The sequence below is a fragment of the Mercurialis annua genome, linkage group LG2 (genome assembly GCF_937616625.2).
Source record: "Mercurialis annua linkage group LG2, ddMerAnnu1.2, whole genome shotgun sequence".
NCBI lineage: Eukaryota > Viridiplantae > Streptophyta > Magnoliopsida > Malpighiales > Euphorbiaceae > Mercurialis > Mercurialis annua.
The window spans coordinates 10,034,157-10,060,370 of record NC_065571.1 but is presented as its reverse complement, the minus strand read 5'-3'; the positions used below and the strand labels follow the sequence as shown (position 1 = coordinate 10,060,370).

The window sequence follows — 26,214 nt, the reverse complement described above, 5'->3', positions numbered from 1 at the left end:
TTTGCAGATGACACGTTGCTTTTCATTCCTCAGGACTTGGATATGATTAAAAATTTACTTCGGTTCCTTCGTTGCTTCGAATTGGTGTCCGGCTTGGCTATTAATTATCAAAAAAGTTCTATTTTAGGGGTCAATGCAGATGATGATTCTCTGTCTGCGGCTTCTAATATCCTGAGCTGCCCGATAGCAAGTTTTCCCATCACCTATCTCGGTCTACCTCTTTCTACCAAACCGATCCGTGCTAATTTATGGCAGCCGGTGGTCTCAAATTTTACGGATCAGCTTGCTCTCTGGAAGGGTAATTTACTCTCCCCTGCAGGAAGACTTATTCTTATCAGATCAGTCCTGAACAGTCTCCCGGTTTATTACATGGGCTCTTTTTCTATTCCTCAGGCAATTATTTCAGTGCTTGATAGATATGTGAAACGCTTCCTTTGGAGTGGCAACGTAGAAAGTAACAGTATTTGCAAGGTTTCATGGGATAATGTTTGTCTTCCCTATGATAAAGGGGGTCTTAATTTGATTCCATTCAGAGTTCAAAATCAAAGTCTTCTTTGCAAATGGTTGTGGAAACTTCGATCTGATAACACTTCGCTCTGGTTTTTTGTGATTACTACGAGTTGTTCTATATCTTCCTGGCACGATTTAGAGACTTGCAACGTCCGAAACTTGTCTCACCTTTGGAAAGCAATTCACAAGACATGCATTTTAAACAATCAGCTGTGGATGCTTTTTAAACAGCATATTTCGGTTATTCTGGGCAATGGTAAATCAGTGAGATTCTGGAGTGATATTTGGTTGGGAGATTCAGCTCTGGAGGTTAGATTCAGTCAGCTCTTCTCATTATCCATGAATAAATCAGCTTCAGTTTATGATTTGTTGTCAGGTTTCAGTTCGGGTTCTGAAATACCTGATCATGCCTCTGTTTTCTTATGGAGAAGAAGACTGAGATGTGGAGAACAAGACCAACTCTGCTCTATTCTTCAAGAAACTGACCAGTTGCTTCCTCTATCCTCAAACTCTGATGAAGTTCTTTGGCATGGCAAAAGTTTCAGACCGAGGGACGTCTCTCTTCTCCTTCAGCAGAACAGTCAGCCATTCTCAGCTTTTGTTCAGAGTCGTCTTACTTCTTTTGGCTTTTGGAGATGGAATATCCCGCCAAGAATCAAATTCTTTTGCTGGTTAGTTATCAGAGATAGGATTTTCTGTAATGCTACCCTAGTCTCGAGACGTATTCTCAGCTATGATGAGATTGGTTGCTCGGTTTGCAGCAACACAGAAACTCCTATTCACATTCTTTGTCAATGTACTTATGCTTGGAAGTTCTGGAATTCTATCTTGGAAAAGTGCAATATTGTTTGGGTCTCTCCTCCGAAGATCGATATCTTCTTTGAGCTTTGGAATTCATTTTGCCACTCTTCTCACAAAGAACTTTGGAGGATGATTTGGTTTATGGGAATCTGGGACTTGTGGAAAGCTCGCAACAATCGGGTCTTCAATGACGTAGAGATTTCTCATGAATTACTAGCTTATTCATGTATTTGTAAGGCGGTGCAATTTTTTTCAGCTTTTCATCCGTCATTCCCTTATTCGGGTAATGACTTTTTTAGATGTATGGATAATTTTGTTATGCCTCTTTGATTCCGTTTTGGAATCTTTTGCCTTCCACTCCTTGTGGTAGTGCTTTATAAATCATCATTTATCCAAAAAAAATATGCGAAGTATGTAGACCTAATAAACACGGAACTTTGAAAAATAACTTGATAAATAAAACGGTAAAAATACATGGGCTTTAAAATGAGTTTGGCCAAATTTGAATAGACTTTTCCTTTTGCACAAGATAAAAATTGAAATTAATAAATACAAAATTTGACATAATTCTTTTTAAAATTGTGATTCTCTCAAGTTCAAAATAAATTTAAGGGGTCATGTTCACGATCTACACCATTTATTGTAATATGGACGGTGTAGATAAAAAATGTACAATTTTAATCAAATTAATCTCCACCATTCATTTTACAATGAATGGTGTAAATGGTGAACATGATCCCCTAAAGTTCATTTGAATTTTAGAGAATCCAATCCTTCTTTATATCTTTTTGGAGAAAGTGGTGGATCAAATTTCTTTTCATGGGCAGTATGTTTTAACTGCTAAAAACTAAATAGATATAATTCATCCCTTCACATTATTCCCATACTTTGACGTGCATAATTGTACAAGATGACACATAAATCAGTCACACAATCATAAGTTGGTGAATGATCATACATTAATTATTTATTTACACCTTAGTCACTCATTCAGATTAAGATTCGATTTTACAGAACTCTTGGCTCAGCCCACAAGTAGACGGGAGCAAGCTGACTCCAATAATAACTCTCGGCCATTGATCTCTCATCACCTCTCCCCGCATTTCCTGATACGCAGATTTAATCGCCGGACATTGGCAATCATCTCTCACTTGCTTCAGTCGACTGCAGCACTGCTGTAGCTGCTGTTTTCCTTCTCCTCCTCCTTCGGATTTCCCTGACATTAATTGCCTCATATACTGCACACAAGAGCTCAACTCCTGCTTCTCCACTTCCTCTCGGCATTGCCCTTCTCCTCCTCCTGTCGGGTTGGTTCCGTCGATCTCGACGGTGGTGATGATGGTTCTGCGGGCGGAAGATGCGTCGGCTATGATGATTAGGAGAATGCTGATGAGAGCTACTGTAGGTATAAGTTTTGCCATTTTCAGTTGATGAATATGGAAGTGAAAATAAGAATGGATGTATTTGTAGAATATTTTAGTAAGTGCATGGGAAGAACGTACGTGGAAGATGTTAAAAATGGCAAGTGAGGTACATAAGTTTTTTAGGTGTTTACATATGTTATTGTGGAATGATTTGTGCTTACACCTAGAATACCAACATGCAAATTCTTGCGATAGTTTTCATGATTCTTTTTTGTCATAATTCGTATCAATGTTTTAAAACTGAACATGGAACTCAATTGGTATGGTGACTGTTTACTGTTTAATTAATTCTATCAATTTAATTATCGGTTCATTTATAATACTACCTTTAAAACGTGTCAATTCAGGGCACCAGCTTTCATTTTTTTTAAAAAACAACATGGGCACGTTTTTAGATTAAATTTTGCTAATTTGGACATCCGATGGGAGTGCCACGTGTCATGCCACGTCAGCAAAAACGCCACTAAAAATGCGCCCATGTTGTTTTTGAAAATAAATAAAAGGTGGTGCCCTGAATTGCCACGTTTTAAAGGTCGTGTTATTTTTGCAATTTCGTGTAAATGTGGTGATTTTATATTTAATTAGTACTCTGTACAATTATCTCAAAATAGCAATTTATTTTGGTTACTACTCTAACTTATCTTAACATAGTAGTATATTTTAGTCAGTACTCTAATTTTAATGATTATCTTAATAATTTTTAATTAATAATTAAATTCTATAAGTGAAAAGAGTATTAACGTAAATTGCCGATGTTATTTTTGAAAAAAAAAACGAAAGGTGGTGTCCTGAATTGACACGTTTTAATAGCTCGTGTTATTTCTGAGATTTCGTGTAAAGGTTATATGTAATTAACCGTATAATTCTTAAACTTGTTTATATGATTAATTATTATACAATTAAAAAAATCGAGTTAATTCTATATTATATCACCATATTTACATCTTTTTTCATTTTTATCACGACATTTAAAAGTTGTAATATAAAATCACCATCTTTCAAATTTTTTCAAATCTATCACCGTTTAAAATCCGGAGAATTTTTGCTAACTAGGCTAATGGAAATGATGTGGCAAACTATTATTGTAAGAATTCATTATACATTGAATCACCACTTTTAATTGTTTTTTTCAATTTTATCAAGATCTTTTAAAAAAATTTAAATCTATTATGGAATTTCATTTGAAATTTGCTGGAAATAAAAAGGAAAAGGGTAAATAAACCCCTAACGTTTGGGGTATAAATCAAATAAACCCCTAACGTTCGGAAAGGTGCAACGAGGACCCTAACGTATTCAAAACGTATCATCTAAACCCTCCTTACTAACACCGTTCCAAAATAATTACAACGCAGTCTATTTTTGCGAATGTGACTCATTCGTTGCTGACATGTAAATAATAAGGAAAAAAGTCTACAAACAACCCCCATATTTTCCAGTTTTCCCACTTGATTACTAAAAAGTTAAAGGATTTCTTATTACTTTTTTCCATTCAATCTCTGCCGCAATTACACATCATCACCTTCCATTAACAAAAACACCATGAAAATCCAAATAAACAAAAAAAAGGTAATCTTCTTCAGACTTCAATTATTTTCTCAGACTGCATTCTTTTTACCAATTAGCCACAGGCCCGCAGCCATTCAAGAACAACACCAGAAAATATGCCTTCTAAAAGGAACACCATAAACAAATTACCCAAAGCATTTTCAAAAGTGAATTGAGTATAATCATCCGTCCTTCATCGGTGTATTTTACAATGAAGTAAAATGCAGGAATTAGTGTTTCTTGATTCCATTTTAATGCAATTCACTGATTTCACTAAGGGGACATATCTTCCTATTAGATCCCAGAGATTGTACATTGCAACCAAAACGGTACCGTATCAATTTTATGGTCACCGTTCTCAATCTTTCTTTATTACAAATTGCGGTTAGTGTGGAGGTAAAGAAAGATTCCACGTCGGATTGGCGAGTGAGGTCGAGCTCGGAGGTGGGTGCGAAGGATATGGTTAGTGAAGCCAAGGTATTTCAGTTTTTGGACGACCACCGGTTTGCGGGGGCCTGCTATGAAGATCTTGGTAGATTTGTGAGACAAGAAGGATGATTTTGATTTTAAAGACACATCGAATTGAAATCAGTTAGATAGATTTAGTACAAATAGTAGGATTTGGTTTGAGATGGGCAATTGAAGGAGTGGCTGTTTAAGTTCGAATTAGAAATCAAAAGAAATTGAAGAGAGAAAAGGAGGAAGATGGTGATGATGTGTAAATAATGATAATGGTTAATGACATGTTCTTTAGGTCATACTTTATTTGTCCAGGTCATAAATTTTAACATTACATGTCAACAATAAATGAGCCACGTTATCAATGGGGGTTGGTCCAAATGGTAAGCGGCTTGATATCGCTTAAACAAGGTCTCGGGTTCGAGTCCTTGTGAATGTAGGAAATTCCCACTGGCAGACTCACCCACCATGCCAGGTGCGCGACACGGGTCGGATCCGGATTAGTCAGGGCGAAGCCTTGGAAACCGGATGAGCTTACCAAAAATAAAAATAAAAATAAAATAAAATAAATGAGCCACGTTGGCAAAAACAGACGGCGTTGTATTTGTTTTGAAACGGTGTTAATAAAGAGGGCTTAGATGATATGTTTTGAAAACGTCAGGGTTCTCATTGCACCTTTCCGAACGTTAGGGGCCTACTTGATCTATACTCCAAACGTTAGGGGTTTATTTGAACCTTTTTCCAAAATAAAACTATAATAGATTTGATTTTTTTTAAAATGTGGTGGTTTTATATGAAAACTTTTAAAGGCGGTGATAAAAAAAGAGTGCAAAGGTGGTGATTTAATATAAAATTAATCTGAAAAAATATATAACCGATGTTATATTAATGTGTACTTTAATATTTCAATTATTTTCTTATTATATTAAAATTAGTAAGAAAATATCTTCAAATATGGACTAATTTATTGTAAAAATAACATAAAATACCAAATATTTTATTTTATCAATTGAACTCTTCATCCTTTTTATTTAGTTTTATACAATTATCATAATTTGTAAAATTGACAGACAAAACTGCCAATATTTTTTACGAATATTTCTATCAGTTTGGTCATAGTTTGAATATGTAACGTCTAGTTGCCTTATGTTTTTGTACGAAATAATATACCTTATCCATTTATTAGATGAATAATAAACGAACAAAGGATCACTTTGGCCCCTCAACTTGGCACAAAGTATCAAAAACGTCCAAATTAGCAAAACGGGATCACTTTTACCCTGAACTTGTTAAATTTGGTACAAAAAGACCCCTCCCCACTCTCACTTAAGAGAGTGAGATACACACTCCGGGTTTCTTTAATCCTAGGTGGTTTTAAATGGTAAAGAGGGTAAAATGATCCTAATTTTTTCTTAACATTTTAAATTAACTCCTAATAATTTAAAATAAAAACAATTTAATCCTTTTAAATTAAAATTTTATATAACAAATTGACCCCTAAATTTTTTTATATATAACAAATTAATCCCCAAATCAATTTTTTTAATAAAAACATAAAAAAATTAATTTTTTAACAAAAAAAACTAAAAAAATTTAAATTTTTTTATAGACCCGTGGGTCCTCAAGAACAGACCCGTGGGTCTGTTCTTGAAGAAGAACAGATCTGGGTATCTGTTCTTCTTCAAGAACAGAACCAGGTCTGTTCTTGAAGAACAGACGGCGGGTCTGTTCTTCAGAGAACAGACCGGCCGTCTGTTCTCTGAAGAACAGACGGCGGGTCTGTTCTTCAGAGAACAGACCCTTCGTCTGTTCTTCAGAGAACAGACAGTCTGTTCTCTGAAGAACAGACCGGAGCTGCTGCTCCTGAGGAGCAGCAGCTTCGTTTTTCCGGCGAGGAGATTCCTCCTCGCCGGAAACTGAGAAAAAAATTTGATTTTTGTTTTTGAAAAAAGTCTAAAAAGGCCCCTGAATTAATTAGGTTTAAATTATAATTAATTAGTATTTAAATATGATTAATTAGGGTAATTTTTAATTAATTAGTAACTCACTCTCCAATTAAGGTGCCACGTCAGCATAGGGGTCTTTTTGTACCGGTTTTGACAAGTTCAGGGTAAAAGTGATCCGGTTTTCTCAATTTGGACGTTTTTGATACTTTGTGCCAAGTTGAGGGGCCAAAGTGATCCTTTGTTCAATAATAAACACTTTCATTAATTGATAAAAGGCCAAATTCATGTAGAGGCCTCTGTACTTTACACTTTTTTTTCCGTAGGTCCTTATACTTCATATTTATATTATCAAATCCCTCTATTATTTTATTTTTTATTTTCAGATCCTTTTTAAATTTTTTCCAGTCTTTTTGTGTGATTGGAGGAAAAAAAGATTATAACTAGAGGGACTGGAGGAAAAAAATTGAAAGTACATGGACTTAAAAAAACTCAAAAAGGACCTGAAAATCGAAAATATGTAACTAGAAGGATCAGATAATACAAAAATGAAGTATAAGGACCTACAGAAAAAAAAAGTGTAAAGTACAGGGACCTCTACATGGGTTAAGCTTTGATAAAATAAACAAAGAATGTCTTCATGTTTAATATTATTTTCGATATGATATTTTTATGTTCAAAGTATGGTAATATATTTCATTTATTAAAGAAAAAAAACATTTGTTTATTACAATTACTTGTAGAATTGCCTTAGCCGAATAAATCTATCTAAAAAGTAGAGCAATTTTTTTTTGTGAAAATCACTTGTGGAATTCTTTCTCCCTGTTTCTCAGGATTTTGATGCCCTGATACCTTCCTAGCATTAACACAGTAGCCATTGGATTTGTGCCTGGTGACTCTAAGAAAGTTGATCCATCCACCACTCTCAAATTCTTTACTCCATACACTTTGCAATCTCTATCAACAACCGATCCAACGGTACAACCTCCGTAATAGTGATAAAGCGTCGTCACATTGCTCTTACAGAAATCTCTCGGGTTATCAAGACTTGCAGATCCTGTCAGATTATTCAGAAGTTCATCCTGAAGGAACATAAGAACAGATTTAGACCTTGATACCTTTTGCAACAATTGAACCATCTTCGGACAACCATCCAAGTCTTTTTCTGCCGAAAAATAGTTGAATTTCACTATCGGATTTTGTCTAGGATCCGTGTTGTTCAATTTTAGCCACCCTGTTGATTGTGGAAATGCAAGCTTGATGACCATACTAGCCAATGTTGCATTTAAGCTCCTTGGTCTAATGATGCCTTCCAAAATGAATTTGAATTCTTCTGCAATCCATACAACTTGAGGTGACTCTGGTAGTAGATAATTGGGTTTGTTGTCTACTCGAAAGGCGATAGCGGGGCTATCTTGCATTTCTCGGCCGACTCCTCTAAGGTGCAGCACAAGTGGGATATTGAATTTATGAAGATGTTTTTTTGGTCCGATGCCACTTAACATTAGTATCTGTGGACTTCCTAATGCTCCTGCTGATAATATAACATCTCCCCTCGAACTTGATTCATGTGGTTGATTTATGTAAGCTTCATAAATTTGATCTGTGTTGCTGTCACTTTTGATGAACCGAATGCCACGAGCTGCCTTCTCATTTTCTGTAGAAGAACACATCATCAGTTTTATTATCCAGGAATTATGTTGCATGAAAACATTTAAATGGAAATTGATGAAATTATATCTTTTTTTCTATAAAAGGGTATCAATTTAAAATAAGGATAATTATTATTATCCCATGAGTTTAGATCTGAACTATTACTTTTTCAAGGACTTTTAAAAAATTACTATTTCCTCCCTCATATTTAGTTTTTGTGTAAATAAAATCCCTATTTATAAGGGGGTTTCAGTTATATAAAATAGGCTAAACTATTCTTTAAATCAAAACTTTTTTATTTTTTTATTAATTACGATCAATTTTTTTTAATTTTATACAATTATGTCCAATTGTAACTTTTGTTTTGTTTACAATTGTAACCAAAACTTTAAATTTTATTTTTAAATTCAAACCTTTATGTCTTTTATCAATTACAACCAATTTTAATTTTTTTTTCTAACTACAAAAAAGAGTGAATATAAACGTTTGGTCGCAATTAATAAAAAATGCAAAGTCGTGGATTTAAAAAATAAAATTGAAAGTTTTGATCATATTGCAAAAAAACGCTTTCAATTTTTTTTTTCCAAACGATAGAAATTCATTAAGAAGATTCAAGTACAAAATATGAAAGTCATATCACAACCCACAGTATGATCTTTCAAAATTGAACAATTAGAAGCTAAGTAACAATTCCGGATAAGCAATAAATAATCAAAAGTGAGAAATTATCCGTGCATGTTTCCGCATAAACTTAACAACGATGAAACTATGTTTCTCGTAGACGGAGTACTTGGATAGTTCTTCTTCCGATTTGCTTTTGAAACCGCTCTATCCGGTTGAGCTTAGCATTCCGATCTTCATCTTCAATGAACTCTTATCAAAGATAACCCAACAAACCTCCCTAAGTTTAGATCTACAATAGTTTAAATGGGTTTTCAAACTCTCCGAATATAGATCTACAAGAACTTTGAAAGATCTAAAAACCCCCATTTTTTAAGATCTTCAAAAACTTGTATAGATCTAAAAGACACCCCACATATATTTTAGATCTTAAAGAATCGGATCTCAAATTCGAAAACCCATCAAAAATCTTGATAGATCTAGCATCTACAAACACTAAAAACCTTTACACTTATTCAAATATGAAAAATACAAATCAAAACTCAAAAAACTTCATAACCAAAGACTTTATTCAATTAAAGGACATAGTAGATCTATAGTAAATAGTATTATGGGCGGAAAGAAAATGATTTTCCGGCTAATGCCGGAAAAATCATCTTCTTCCACCCTTAAAAGGATGAACAAATGAAGAATTTTTCTTTTAGAGAGAAGGGAGAACAAATATTTTAAACGCTTTCAAATTGAACATACACAAAAGTTTGGATTTAAAAAATAGTTACTCCTATAAAATATAAACATGAGGGGAGAAATATAAATTTTAAAGTTGTGAGGGGAAATAGTAGTAGTTTATACCTAAATTTATGAGGGTAATAATAATTGTCCCTATAGAATTTTAAATATTCAAAATCATTTACGGAAAATAAAACGAAGCGTCAAAACATAAAATTTGACAGATTTTCATCAAACATATACTATAAGAATATTATGAATTAACTATATATGGTCTATTCTAAAACAGAAAACAACAAAATTATATATTTTTTTATGTAAGAACTGTTATAAAATAAAAGTTTATGTAGGTATTTTTATATTTGCATACCTTTTTCATGAATAATGATGCTTTTTACAGTTGCATTCAAAAGAACTGTGATATGCTCTGGATTTCCTGCTCCTAGAAGCTCAGATGAGGGGTGTCTTATTCCAAATTCGTCATAGATATATAGTCCCACCAATTTTTGTTCCCTCAATATGTTCCAAACTCAACCCATTAAATGGAACAAATCCTGATTCAAGCAGACCAAATTTAAGCACAGATTGCCAAGGAGTAAGCTGAGGCTTGAAAGTAATTTTTGATTCCACCCACTCGTAAGCTTGTTTCACCACTTCTTCATCCCACCCAACTCGATGAACATAATCATCACTAGCTCTGCTATAGAATGCGCCATTTATCGCCGAAGTTCCTCCGAGCACTCGCCCTCTGAAATTCGGAACTCCGTCCCGAGAGACGAATCTTTGAGCCACGTCGGTTTGACGAACAAGGAAAGAAGAGTACATTTTCTTCAAAATCAGTGGGTTTTCATATGGAGAACCACCTCGTTCGACCAAAAGAACAGAGAATCTCTCCGTCAGAGTTGCCGCCAGGGGACAACCTGCGGTGCCTCCCCCAACTACAATGTAATCGAAAGACTTTCCTGAGACCTCATTAACATCTGAAGTCATCATAATCAAATCTGAGACCAAAACACAAAACATTATAACAATTGAATATAGTGTATATATAGAAGTAAAAAATACATAATCAAATAATTATAATAATGTACCTTGAGGCAGAGGAGATGATTCTGACAAGTTTAGTAGTACAAAGAGAAGAGCTGTAAAAAAGACACGTTCCATGTTTTGCATTTTTAGTTTTTCTTGTACAAGAATTGCTTAACAATCTAAAAAATTGGCTGCATTTATGTAATATTATGACCAATCGGAGCAATTCTGAAAACTCTGAAGATTACTTATTTAAATGGAGAACTCAGTGAGAGTGTTTGACGGTCAACTTTATGTTAATAGAATAGAATGACAAAATAATTAAGTGTTTATTTGCATTTGAATTTTGGTTTATCTCAAGTTGAGTGTACTAACTTGAAGAAAATTACAACTATAGTTTTCTTGTAAGAAAATATTGCTTACTATTCAAAATAAGTAACATTTCTAGAAGATAAGGAAATGAACTTTATCGTTTGGTGCTAAACAATTTGCAATTGCAAAATTGAAAAATTACAAAAGCAGCTTTATGGTAAAATATTCAAGTGGCCAAGGGGGTAAATGAGTTGGTTTACGCGCAAGCTACTAGAGATCGATTCAAAAAATTCGAGCAGAGCTCGAGCTAGTTGAACTTCAATTCGAACCGAACTCAAGTATCAATTATTGAAGCTTATGAGGCTCGCGAGTCTATACGGGCCTATAGGAGTCTTATATTTATATTATATAAAAAATATTAATATATTTTCTTATTAATTTGGCTTTCTATATTTTTAATTTAAGTCTATTATCTTAGCAGATTAAATGCTATATTTTATAGTAAAATAATTTAAAACACATCAAATATTATAATTTTTAATAATTATTTGTATTTTATTGAATTTGAGTCGAGTTCAAGCTCGTATATCGTACGAGTTAGAACTTCAAAATTTGTGCCCATTTGAACTAGAGCTCGAGCTTGTATAACACACTCGAGCTCGAGCTCGAGCTTGTATAACACGTTCGAGCTCTAGCTCGAGTTTGGCCTAATTTGGGCTCGGCTTGCCCCGTTTATATCCCAGCAAGCGATTAATACAGGGCAATTTATTCTGACAATAAATGAACTTTTAATTCAAATTCACAGCTTCTAGACTTAATTTTTCTTTGGTTCATTAAACTTAAATTGTTTTTTCACCGAGAGATGTTCTAACCTTTTTTTTTTTGGCATATGGGGCGCTTATTATTTCGCATCAGATCTTGCCATGTCATTAATTTTTTTTTGTATAATCAGCAAGCGATGTCAGTTTATTTTTTTTGGTATATGGTCCATGAGATTTCCTCAACAGGTCTCAACTATGAAACGACAACTTTAACCCTTTCACATTCAGACTAATCCTCACCCGAGTAGTGTAGGTCCCTTACAGGAGGTAGATTTTGACCATAAATTTTAAACGACTGCATACAATCTGCGACCTAACTTAAACCAGATTAGCGCCTTACCAACCCATTTTTCCATTGGGGTTTGCCAGTTGATTATTTTATTGACAAAAAAGTTTATCATTGGTGGGTCTCACTAACTAAATATTTAACGGGCAATTTTTTTTTGAAACACCACAAATAAAACATCATCTTGTACAAATCTTCTTCAATTCAACCCTAATTCTCATAAACAAAAACCTAAATGACAAAATTTAATTTTAATTTCACCGAGGCTTCCATTAATTCTTCTTTAATCTTCTCAATTCTGCTTCATCTTTTGTTGTCTTTATTAAGTTTTTCACTTTCCTTTACTTTCAAATTTTGCATCGTCTAAAGCATGGAGCACAAAACTTTTCTTCCTAATTGTGATTGTCATGAAGTTGTTGTTCTTAAAACTTCGTGGACATAGGTAAACCTGGGAAGGAGATTCTTCGGATGCAATCAATATTATTTAAGGTTTTAAAAAATAATAAATCTAGGCTTTCTCCTATTCTCCCTCGAATTATTTTGAGAGAATCATTTTTGTTTTATTAGAGGGCGAAGCATTCATAGCTGTCATATGATTGCTTCAGAAATCATTTACATTATTTCTTTGCGAAAGGGGAATTTTTTTATCCAAAATTGGATTTCATAAAGACTTTTGATAATATATCTTAACATTTTATGTTAAAGATGCTGGCTAGAATGAATTTTGACTTATTTGACTGCGCTGGACTTTGAATTTCTTTGATTCCTTTTTACTTACAGTCCTTATTAATGGCAATCCTATTAAGAACTTTTCAATGAGATAGGGTGTGAGACAGGGCTATCCACTTTTTCTTATGCTGTTTTTTTCTGTAGTGGAAGTTCTTAAGGCTTTAATTAGTCAGGCAATTGGTAACAACTTGTTAGAGGGGGTTTGAATTGAAGGATATCTGATCCAATCTCAATTTTTTAATTTGCAGATGATACTCTACTTTTTATTCTTCAAGATTTTGATTTGCTCAAGAGTCTCCTACGGGTTCTCCGGTGCTTTGAGTTGGTGTCAGGCTTGTCTATTAATTATTAGAGTTCTATGCTTGGAATTAATGTTGATGTTGATACTTTGTTTTCAGTTTATGATATTCTCAATTAGTTGGAAATCTATGGTGGCTAGTTTTCAGATCAATTAGCTCTCTAGAAAGGAAGTTTGCTATCTCCGGCTGGGAGATTGATTATGATCAAGGTTTTCTTGCATAGCATTCCTTTATATTATATGGGTTCTTTATCTATCCCGTAGTTAGTTATTTTGTCTCTTAATTGTTGTATGAAATTTTCTTTGGTGTAGTAATTCGAATAGCAAGAATATTAGCAAAGAACCTTATGAATTTTAGCAAAGGTTCTTATTTCAGCAAAGTATCATGGGTGAAACGAGGCATATCAGAACCTTATTTTAGCAAAGAACCTTATGAATTTCCATTCAGAAAAAAAAAGCGAGGCATATGTCTCTCAAGAGGTGAAACCACTAGCTAGAGAAGGCTTTAGGAACACACATAACAAACCGGGAGGTTATTTAGGACTGACTTTGTGAGGGTAAATCGATCCGTGGGTGAAAACAAATGGCCTTTCTAAAAAGAGAGTCTCGAAACGAAATTATGGACCGCCAAATCTCACATTTTAGAATAAACATTAGGACCATTTATGTACCTTTTTTAAAAAAACTACTTTTGTCTATTTATATATGTAGGAAACGAAGACAATTAAAATTATTTTCATACATCGATCATTATTCATTAAGTGACAAATTAAGGGTTATTAACATAATCGGTGCCAAATTTTTAGATCTTGTATCAAATCTTTAATTTGTATTTTTGTAACTAACTTTCTATCATTTGTTTGAGATAGTTATTTTTTTTTTACAAATTCACGCCATTTTTAATGATATGGCGATCGGAGTAATATTTTTTTTATTCTTGCCACATCAGATGCCATATCACATGATACATAAGATTATATACCATTTAAAAAATTAAAATAAACTCTTCTTTTTAAGAGCTCTCATCATCGTCATCGATCTTCTTCATCTCCACAAACTCTTCTCCTACTCTTTCAATCGTTAATTTCTCACAGCCTTATCTGAAGATAGAAGATGCAATTGACATTCTAAAATTTACTTTTTGAAGCTTTGAAATTGACGAAACCCATTTTTTTTAAAAAAAACGTAAAATCCATTTTAATTGCTTTATGTTGGTTTCTGTTTTTATCTTGATGATTTTTGCTGGTTTAATTTAGGCAAAAATTTCAGTAAATTGAATTGGACATTGCTGATTTTATGTGTTTGCAGATGGTAGGAGCCGATTCAATTTCGAGCTCGCAACATCATTGTTGTATTACTGAGAAAAGCATACTACGATGACATGATTACGTATACAGGATTACACAGAAATCACTCACACAGCCATGAGTCCATGATCATAGTGAGTGAATTTACTTTATTTATTTACAAGTCTGGCTTTCAGAATAAGATTTATCTGATTCTACACTCCACTTCGCTCAGCTCACAAGACAATGGAATGCTCCTTACCCTACGGATGACTCTCGGGTACTGATGTCTCATTACCTCTCCACTCATCTCCTGATACGCAGACTCGATCGCCTGACATTGGCATTCATCTCGCACTTGCTTCACTCGACTGCAGCACTGATGGAGCTGCTGTTTTTCTTCTCCTCCTCCTTCGGATTCCCCTGAAATTGATTGCCTCATGTACTGCACGCAGGAGTTCAAGTCCTGCTTCTCCACTTCCTCACGGCATTGCCCTTCTGTTCCTGTTGGGTTTGGGTTGGTTTCGTCGATCTCGACGGTGGTGATGATGGTTCTGCGGGCGGAAGATGCGTTGGCTATCATGATGATCAGGAGAATGCTGATGAGAGCTACTGTTGCTATGAGCTTTGCCATTGTTGTTTAATTCTCAGGAGTTGAAGGTGGAAGTGAATGAGAAGGGGTATATTTGTAGGAGATTTAAGGGAGTGCATGTAAAGAACGTGGAAGATTATAAAATGGCGAGTCATTTATATAAGTTTTGTCTTTTTGAGGTGTCTACATGTGTTTTTGTAGTACGCGCGGTTTGTGCTTACGCGTAAAAGTTAGAACAGCAATGTACAAAATCTTGTGAATATTTGACAGTTTTGATCATTTTATTTAGGGGTAAGTTAACGACATCTCTTGATATTTTATCTACATATAAATTATGTTCCGGAAAGTCCAGTTTTTATACATATAAATTATGTTCCAGGAAAAAACAAAAATTCATATGCATTTATGTAGATACCCGTTCTGCAAATTATCAGTCACATGCATTTATGTTTCTATCACTTAAAATTCTTCTTTTGAGGACTTTCTCTTACAATGGACATCTATTGTTTTTTTTTTTGGACAAATATATATTAAAGCCACAAAAAGTGGCAAAACCACTACTTTAATCTTTCGTACAAGAAGCGACACACACTAGGTGGCACGCTAAAGACTTAGGCAAAAAAAAGTGGGCGAGAATCAATGGTTCGAATACAAAATACTGAATGGATTCATAAAGAAATCCAAACTCGAATAGCTGAAACTCCTATTACAACTCTTAAAAAATAAAACAGTTTTAAAAAAACAACTAAAAATCACCGCATCCTTGTTTGAAACCTCGTTCCAAAAAACTCTGCCATTCCTATATTTTCAAATTTCCTACACGATCAAATACTATAGCATCTCCCACAGCTTCCAATAAGGGCCCCTAGGTATCATACTCTTCCATTGGACCATAAAATCATCAAAAGAATACGGAGTAATCCAAACTAAATCCAATCTCTGAATAACACCACACCAAATACTCCTCGCAAAGACACAATGGATAAATAAATGTTCTTTTTGTTTCCACAACATCACAGAGAGAACACATACTGTTATCCGGAGAGACTATCAATCGTTTAGCCAAAAAATTCAAAGTGGGAACTCGATTGTGAAGAGATACCCTAATGAAAATTTTAACACGTGGTGGAGCCTGTGATTTCCAAAGTCGAGTAAATAAAGAAGTCTTAGAAATACATGCATAAACTCTCTCTATTGCATCCTCAAAGTCATTCCCCGAAGCCCCATCTCTTATATCACTAACAGCCTCAAAACCGAGCTGCTGAGAATTTGCAGCAGCATGCCGACATAACTGCAGCTCCTCCACGAAAACAACAATATATATATATATATATATAATTAAAATATGCATCACAATTTTATTATAGTTAATTCAAAAACAGTGTGAATGTTTATAATTTAGTCTTTTGTCACTTCTTGTGACTTTCGATATAGATATTGTTAATAGAAAAAGATGAATTGTATATGCTTTAGTCATTCTGACATCTTTTTAGTTAAAACAGTCAACTATATTTCTATTTTTATGGAAACATTAATTTAGATCGACTTTTTATTATCGTTTGAATTTACCAGTCAAATTTTATTGTTAAAACATCACTTATGTTACCTTCTACACTAGTTGAGAAAGCTAATTAATTTTCGAAGAAGTTTTTTTTTATTATGTGAATGTCAAATGGATTGTTGTTACCGGATAAGTATATGCTGCAGCGGAATTGAAATTATTCAGTAGGTATTTTATTATAAATTTAATTTAATAAACAAAAATATAATAAAATAAATAACTAACACAAAAAATTTACATGTTTGGGCAATAAAAACTTATATCCATAAGTAAAGGAATCAGATCATTCACTAATCATTAAAAGGAATATAAAATTGATGGAGAATAAATAAATAGAGAACATTTTCAATAAATATTTTTTTTAAAAAATAAAATTATTATGTTTAACTCTTTACTAGAAATAACCCAAAATCAGTTTGGAGATTCCACCTTTTGAGCTACATTTTCTTCGCCATCCTTCCGCAAGCTCATTAAGTGGGGTTTCCTTTACTAGAATTATGTTTCTGTATATTTATATTTAAAAAAGTTTCTTAATTAAATCGTGCTAATTTAAAATCCGATGGTTTTTTTCGTAGCAGTTCAAAGGGTATGTCGCTCATGATCTTGTCGAGCTTGTCCAGGTCCTTGGGCTCTTTTCAATCTGTAATTAATGTTCAATCTCTAAGATTATCAGTCTGCTCGTCGAGCCTTTATATCTTCTCAATGGAACAATGCTTCAATCACTTTATTAAAATTGGTTATAATAAATATCTTAATTTTTGTTATAATCTACTAATTTATTTTATCTATTTTTAGTCAACTATTCAAGGGTCGTGCTATTTGAACATGCTTAAACAATTAAAAAGTATAGACAAGAAATACATCATTTTATTTTATAACACCAAGAACAAAAAAGGAAAACCAGATTACGAGCACAGATAAAAATGTGCTTATCTACACCAACAAACACACAAATTCTTACACACAAAAAAAACATATTTCATTATTTTACATTAATCCCATAATACAGTACTGTAAAAGCATACTTTGACATGCGTTGGCTATGATAATCAGGAGAATGCCGATGAGAGCTACCGTAGGTATGAGTTTTGCCATTTTTTGGTAGTTAATGGCGGAAGTGCAAAATGTAAATGGGTTTATTTGTAGGAGATTTTAGAGAGTGCATGTGAAGAACGTGGAAGATGTATAAAATGGCGAGTCATTTGCATAAGTTTTTGAGTTTTACATCTGTTTTTGGAGTATGGTTTGTGCTGACACATAAAACACCAACATGTAATTTTTTTTTTTTAAGAATAAAATTATATTAAAGCCACGAGAAGTCGCGAAAACCGCTACTCTAAACTTTTGCACAAATAGCGGCACACTCTAGATGGCACGCTAGAAACTTAGGTAAAAAGTAGCGGACAAACAGATCAACTGTTCAAATACAAAATATTGAATGGATTCATAAAAAAAATCCAAACCGAAAAAAAATTCTTTTGATAGTTTCTATGATTTTGTTTTTAGTTTCTCTTATATTTTACCACTGTTATAAAAAAAATCAAATCAAATGGTAAAGTGTGATTACCGGTTGACATTTTAATAGATAGATAAAAATTAATAAATGAATACGGTTCTACTTAAAACATAAAAAAAACTAGACTATTTTATGGTCTAATGGTTTAATAATTTTCAGTTTTTATAATATTTTTTTAAATTGAAATAGTTGAACAGTATATTTATTTTTAAAGATGTATGAAACCGGTCTGATTTTAATTTTTAAATTGTATTGGTTGAACTAACAGATTTTGTTCGATTATTATTATATAAATTTTTAGATAAATGATTGATATAAAATCTCTACCACAAGGAATGGTAGACAAATCCAAAAAAAGAATTACAAAGGATCATCAAAATTTTACAAAATAATCAAGGCTATGAATTGTTTTTTTTTGAATTATAGGTTGGAGGTAATTAAATCTATTTTGTGGTTAGTTGTAACTCTTATTACAATTATTTTGCAGAGTATTTGGTTACAATTTTATAGTTTATGTTAAGTTTGATAGGCATTTATAATATTGTATAAATATTCTCATGCTTACTGTGAGCAAATTTGGAGCCGAAATAATAAAAAAATAAAAAATAGTTTTGCGACCGTATTCGGTCACAAATAGTGTAATATAATTTTCGCTATTAATTATATGCTGACCGAATTTGGATCACTAATATTAAAATAATATGCTTGCTTTAAGAATAAATTAATATTGTGCAATAGCAATTGACGAAGAGAAACTGATCACATATATGAATAACTTTGGTCGCAATATAAATTATTAGCGACAGGAATAGTCCCTTTTTCTAAATTTTCCTTGCGACCGAATATCAATCCCAGTCCCTAAAACCTTCAGGATCTAGGCTTTTTGCGACTACTGGAGACTGGAATATTCCAATTAGCGACCAAATATGGACTTTTCCAATTTTTCTGTCGGTAATAAACATTTTTCTTGCAGTGTATATGAGAAGTGTATGATTTGAGTATTTTAGGTTTATTTAACTTAATATTATTAGTCACATTATGAACTCACTAAAGTTTATTCAGATTTGTGGGTTGAAAATTCTGGGATCACTCAACTTTCGCCAAATTTTTGCAAAATTATTGAATTTCAAAATGTTACAAAAGAGTTACTCTACTCACTATTAGTGAATTTCCGGTGGTTCTTAAATAATTTCCAGTGGTATTTGTCCAACGTGGCTTTTGGATGCTGAGTCATGCTCGCCTCCTTCGCCATGTCATCCAACAATATTCCTAGGCGTCCACATCATCCCTTATTCCCTATTCTTTTAGTCATAATTTATTTTCTAATTATGTCCTAATTAAACACAACTATCCTAATTAAATTATTTTAACTTTAATTAAATTAAATTAAAACTAAACTTATAAATATAATAATTCTACATGTATTGTGAAGGCTTATGATTTTTATGGACGAAGTGTCATCAATACCCATATATTGGTTAGCAGCTACAGAAGAAAGCAAATCCATACATGAAGCACACAACTCATGCATCAACCAAATTATATAGTACCATTTATAGAGTTGTTGTACGGTTAGGTTAGTATTTTTTGCGGCAACTTACCTAATTTTATATCCTAATGCAGCAACTTATCTTATTTTATATCCTAATTACATTATAACTCTAATACTAATTAAATGTCTAATTTAATTATAATTAATTAGTAAATTACTAAAATATCCAACTAACTAATAAATTAACAAGAACTATTAGGTAAAAGTGTCTGTCCCCCCCTCCGTACTTTTATATATAGTACTAGCGTTTCGCCACGTGCTACGCACGTGAGCGACATTTACATGACCCGTTATATATATATATATATATATATATATATATATATTTTAAACATTCTTTATAAATAATTTTTATTTAAATTAAAAAAATTGATATCTTTTTCATGTACATAACCTATCCATGTGAGTGGTATTTATGTGACCCGTTATTTATAAATAACTTATTCTTTTATCTATATTATTTTGATTCTTATAATATTTATTTTGATATTGTAGTATATAAGTTATATTTATATAACTCATTATATATATTGAACACTAATAAAACTATTACAGTTTTTATTATATTTTTTTGGATTTTAATTTTTATGTTTAGATTTTCTTTTAAAAACTAAAATGTTAAATTTTAATCATTGCTGATATTTATTTTGTTGTAATAATATGATTAAAGTATATTAATCCCACCTGAATTTTAAAATAATGTGATTGAGACACTCTTACTTAGCTTAATAGCCAGTAAAATTTTGGGCCAACTTTCTATTGCCGTTATTTATTACATTTGTTTTCTTTCTTTGCCCATTACATTAACACCACAGCCATATTATATAGTGAGATATGTAGTTTTTATGCGTATAAAAAGTAATATCCTAGTAAAATTCTAATTAGAATTATTAGATCTTATTATTAGAGTTGTATTTGTACTTGATTTCTTTATTAGCATTAGTCTTACGATTAAACTCCCGGTCCTTATTCAAATCAAACACTCATTTTTTTATATATTAGAATTAGACTTTTATTTGACTTCGTAATTTTTTTAATACGTGCTATGCACGTGAGCGGTATTTATATGACCCGTTATATGTATAATATTAATTTTATTAAATAAAATATCTTAATTTTTATTAACTATTATTGATTATTTTATTAAAACTACAACACATGCTGATATTAGTATGACCCGTTATATGTAATAAATTATTATATATAATACCTCCATTTTGTAATAAGTTATTATAATTAATTTTTTATATAAATTAAATTCTTACAAAAAAATAAATAAATAGACAAAGTGCTACGCACATGAGTAATATTTATATGACCCATAATATATTAAATATTACTTTAAATATTATATATAATAATATTCTTTTTGTTAATAAAACACTATAATAAATCTATTTTAAATAGTTTATTGTTTATCCACAGCATGTTATAGTGTTTTATATGACCCATTTTCAATAAACAACTACTTTTATTGTTTATCCACATGTGGGTCATATAAAACAATGTTGTGTTTTTGTTTTTTTTGGCTGTTAACATGCTGCATGATTGAAAATGGGTTTAAAAGTAGTTATTATTTTAAATATTACTTTAAATATTTATATGACCCATTTTCAATCATGCCGCATGTTAACAGCCAAAAAAAAGAAAAACACAACATTGAAAATAATAACATAAAAATACATGTTATTTTCCCAACTTTGGCCACCCAAACTGACAAAAGAAAATTTGGTGATGAAAGGTCAATTAAACCACCGAATAATAAAGCGTACAGTTTAGAATTAGAAAATAAAAATAAAAGGACAAGGTAGTGAGCTAAATAGTCTCTAAACTCAATATTATTCATCCTTAAAAATTAGGATAACCACACCTCAAAACTGACCACACCACCGAAATCAGTCATCTGCTGCTTGGCAAGGTGATGTTGCAGAAAATTAAAATTTTCGTTTATGTTGACATATTTATAACAAAAATTATTAACTAAATTTCTGAGAAGTTATGTATGAGTCAAACTCTAACTTATTGACTTTGTTTTTCAATAGTAATTGAACTCCTAAATTAAGTAATTATAATATTTTATTATTAGTTTTATTTTTTAATTATAAATTATACCCTTAATGAAACCTACTAAAGTAATTTTACCTGTCCTCCTCCCACATATAAGATAGTTATAGATAGATTATAGATATAGATAGATATGTAGTGGTTTATGTAATTAACATATACGTATATATTAACTTCATTTTTGCTGACTTTCTTAATTTCTTTTGCATCAATACTAAATTTAACATGAACATAAAGTGTTAAATTCTTTTTCGGTTACCAAACTACATTTTATTTACAAAACCGTTAAATTTATTATTAATTGAGCATTTCATATTAAATTTATTATTAATTGAGCATTTCAGGGTGTTTTTGTAATTTGAATTTTTTAAATAAACATTATATTGTATATCTAAAAACTTTAATCAATTTTAAGCTATTTTTAAAATTTTGTATTTGAACAGTTGATCTGTTTGTCCGCTACTTTTTGTGTTAGAATGTCATATACTCTATATCCTTTGACATTAGATGGATAACCAATGAATATACATTTGTTGGCTCTAGGGTCAAGTTTATTCTTATGAGGACCTACTGTTGAAACAAAACATTGGCAACCAAAGACTTTAAGATTATCAAAAACTGGTTGAGATTTATATAAAACAAAGAAAGGACTGTTATTATCAAGAATAGGGGAAGGTATTCTATTTATGAGATAGGCTGCATGTAAGATGCAATCTATCCAAAATTTTAAAGGTAAAGAAGCTTGAATACGAAGGGAACGAGCCACATTTAGCAAGTGTTGGTGTTTCCTTTCAACCACACTGTTTTGTTGTGGTGTATAAATGCATGAAGTTTGGTGTATAATTCCTTTGGATGCATAAAAATCAACCATATCAAATTCTTTGCCATTATCTGATCTTATGCATTTAGTATTATATGAGAACTGTGTTTGAATCAGGGTTACAAAATTGACAATTAAACTCCTGACTTCAGATTTACTTTTCATTGGATATATCCATACATATCTGCTCTTGTCATCCACAATTGTTAAGAAATAAAAGTGACCATACAAAGATGCTATAGGAAATGGGCCCCAAATGTCCATATGTATTAGATCAAAACAATTATTGACATTAGTAGTACTTACTGGAAATGAAGGTTTTCTTTGTTTAGCTAGATGACAGACATCACATTGAAAGTCTTGGTTTGTGTCTATTCTATTATCTAGTTGATACAATGCACGCATTCTAGGAAAAGAAGGGTGGCCAAATCTGCAGTGCCACAAATTTTGAGAAGAAACTTTACAAGAATTAACAAACATATTATTTGAACATGAAACAGATTCATCAGAATGCACTAATTGATATAAACCATTGCGAAGTTCAGCTATACCAATCGTCTTCCAATTGATAATGTCCTGGATAAAACATGTTTTAGAATAAACCATTAAGCAACATTTATTATTTTTCAGCAATTGACTAGCAGATATCAAGTTGAAACTAAATTTGGGAACAAACAGTGCATTGTGCAGTGTTAAATTTTGTGAAAGACACACATCACCAATGTGTGTTACTTGAACCTTTTGTGAATTAGGTAGTCTTATAAACACATGAGATACTGGTTTTGGATTAATCAATGAGTCAAGGGAACTGACTATGTGATCAGTTGCCCCTGTATCAATTATCCAAGATAATTTTGTAATCTTACTTTCTATTGAACTAGAATTCAGAATAATACCTGGTTCTTCAATAGGATTGAAGTTTGCAGCAAGGGTATTAATCTGAGGTTGAGAATTCTGATTCTGAGCATAAGCCTGGTTCTGAGCATAGGTCTGATTTTGAGCATAGGTCTGAGCATGACTCTGAGCATGAGCATGACTCTGAGCATAACTTTGAGCAGGATTCTGAGTGTGAATCAAGCTTATGAGTTGATTGTATTGTTCCTTTGTGAGAATCATGGGTGAATTGTCATCTTCACCATTGACATGAGGATCATTGTTATTATGAGATTCATCTATCTCAAGTTGGTTTACTGTTCCATTGAAGTTTCTGACTGGTGGTTTATAACCAGGAGGGTATCCATGCTTCTTGAAGCATTTTTCAACTGGATGGCCGTAGCCTCCACAGTAAGTACAAGTTGGTTTCTTGTTGTTACTATATCTCCTTGATCCATTGGTATTGTACTGATTATAACCAGTGTTAGGCTTAAAATTTGAACTAGATGCAGATTGAGTCTGCATGTAGTTTTGACCATTAAAGTTTCCTTTTCCAGCATACAAGATGTTGGATTCAATCATCTGTGGCTGAGCAGAGACATTTTCACCATTTTCTCGTTCATGTTGGATCACAAGTGCAAATACACGATTAATAGAGGGTAGAGGCTCCATTAACAAAATCTGTGACTTAACCACAGAGAATTTGTCATTAAGACCTTTAAGAAATCTTATCACAAAATCCTGATCATGATATTTCTTCACAATTTCAACAAGTCCACAATCACAAGTTGAATGACAATTACAAGTAGGAATTGGCCTTAGATTGCTCAACTCATCCCAAACAGTCCCCAAATGAGTGAAATAATCAACGACAGATGAATTACCTTGTTTTAAAGAATAAATCTCATTCTGAAGATCAGAGATCCTTACTGCATCTCCTTGAGCAAATCTTTCATGCAAATCTTCCCATAGATCTTTAGCAAAATCTATCCAAATCACACTCTGAGCTATAGAGGGTGAAAGTGATCTCATCAGCCATGAGAGCACTAAAGTATTGCAACGTTCCCAAACATCATATCCAAGATCATTCTTTCCAGGTACTGTGATGCTGCCATCAACAAACTTGATTTTGTTCTTCGAAATAAGTGCCATACGCATGGATCGTTGATAAGTGTATATTTTACGTTATTTAGAGGTCATTTATTTACTAGTTTTTAGTATTTTATGATGTAAAATATACGCTTATTTAGTTAATTTCGCTTATTTGATAAATTATTTGTAGAATGTAAATATTTAATGTTTCTTGAGTTTTTAGGAATAAAACAGAGTTAAAATGCAAAAATAGTCAGAGCCAGAAGGATTCGAGCTGAGTTCAAGAAAGCCAACCAAGTTTCGGGTCAAACCGAGTCAAACCGAACCGAACCAGAAAAGAACCCACAAACAGCAGCTCAGCCGGCCTTCAGCCGGCCCACGACAATGAGCCGGCCAAGGGCCGGCTGATCACTGCTTCTTGGGGATCATTTCGATTCTTGTAGAATCGCAAGGGGATTCTTGACCGATACACTCATACACCTTCCATAAGCCACATATATTGTGTTCACACTCAAAGAGATCTTTTCTTGGCTTGCACTCAAAGTATGAATCAAGAAGATATCTAATCAAGCTATCTTTGGAAACGAGATAAGTGAATCATGATTCACTCAAGACGCTTATGGAAGAACTTGCTCCCTACTCCGCTCTACATGGAAAGAAGATATTCAATGCTTGATCATCACTCCAACTCCATGATATGAAGAGGGATTCTTGGCTTGAGCTCCACTCCTAGCACCTCTATAAATAGCTTGCATTTGTGTAGAGAAAAATCATCCTTTAGAGATCAATAAATCTTTCGGGATCTTAAACATCTTTCAATTTAGAGATCATACATTTTGTAGTTTACATCTAGATCATAGACAAGCCATTAGAGGTAGTCTATTTTAGTATCATTTCTACTCGATAGTTTGGGATTATTACGCAAAACATATTGGAATTCCGGAGTTAAGGTACAACATTATTGAGAGATCAATTACCGTTGTGTTCTTGTTAATCATGAATTCCATATATGTTATTGTTGAATTTCCTTTAATTATGAGTAGCTAAACCCATTTTCGGGGATTATTAATTGGACTTATGTCTACTTGATCATATTGGGATATTGGATTGTTATTAAAATGATGTGTTAATTAATGCTCATAATGCTTGAATGTTTTTGGCCAATTCATTCACTGCCCTATGTTTTAATTATGACTTGAGAGAGCTTAATTGAAATAGATCAGTTAATTAACAACGTATGAATTAATAACACGAGAGTGAGTTAATGAATACGTGTTCTTGAGGTTTGCTTAATAAATGTCATTTAATCACTTGATTTGGTATTTTATAACACGAGAGTGAGTAATCTGCCTATTAATTGGTTATTTATATATTTTTATCTATAGCGGCTTGAGAGAGAGTTATAGATGCATTAGACTAGCCTGAACCATTAAATTAATAACATAATCCAAATATCCCATGAGATTAATGACATAAAGAAAATTAATAATCCCTGATCTTCCTTATTATTGTTTAAACCCATTTTTATTCAAAGCTTATTTTTATTCTAAATTAAATCTGTTTAAATCTATTTTATTAATTTTAAATCACTTCAACCAAATTATCTTTTTGGCTATCCAAATTGAGTATCTTAATTGGGTGTATTTAGTTGCTTTCCTTGTGGGTACGATATCTGGACTTCACAGTCTATATTACGAG

The 26,214-nt window shown here is 32.4% G+C and overlaps 3 protein-coding genes and 1 pseudogene across 3 annotated transcripts; all 4 read right to left on the bottom strand.

Annotated features, from left to right (window-relative positions):
• Nucleotides 1-2,180: 2,180 nt before the first annotated feature.
• On the bottom strand, nucleotides 2,181-2,732 carry LOC126666905 (2S seed storage albumin protein-like). Its single transcript, XM_050359811.2, has one exon. The coding sequence runs from the start codon at nucleotides 2,730-2,732 to the stop codon at nucleotides 2,307-2,309; it is 426 nt and encodes a 141-aa protein (XP_050215768.1). The 3' UTR covers nucleotides 2,181-2,306.
• Nucleotides 2,733-7,482: 4,750 nt separating this feature from the next.
• Nucleotides 7,483-10,680, bottom strand: LOC126668158 (protein HOTHEAD-like; annotated as a pseudogene).
• A 3,971-nt stretch (nucleotides 10,681-14,651) lies between these two features.
• Nucleotides 14,652-15,080, bottom strand: LOC126668157 (2S seed storage albumin protein-like). The gene has a single exon (XM_050361371.1). The coding sequence runs from the start codon at nucleotides 15,078-15,080 to the stop codon at nucleotides 14,652-14,654; it is 429 nt and encodes a 142-aa protein (XP_050217328.1).
• A 3,880-nt stretch (nucleotides 15,081-18,960) lies between these two features.
• On the bottom strand, nucleotides 18,961-24,582 carry LOC126668156 (uncharacterized). Its single transcript, XM_050361370.1, has 4 exons — nucleotides 23,448-24,582; nucleotides 23,284-23,381; nucleotides 22,858-23,127; nucleotides 18,961-19,014 (listed from the first exon to the last, which is right to left on the bottom strand). The coding sequence occupies exons 1-4, from the start codon at nucleotides 24,580-24,582 to the stop codon at nucleotides 18,961-18,963; spliced, it is 1,557 nt and encodes a 518-aa protein (XP_050217327.1).
• Between the last annotated feature and the right edge of the window lie 1,632 nt (nucleotides 24,583-26,214).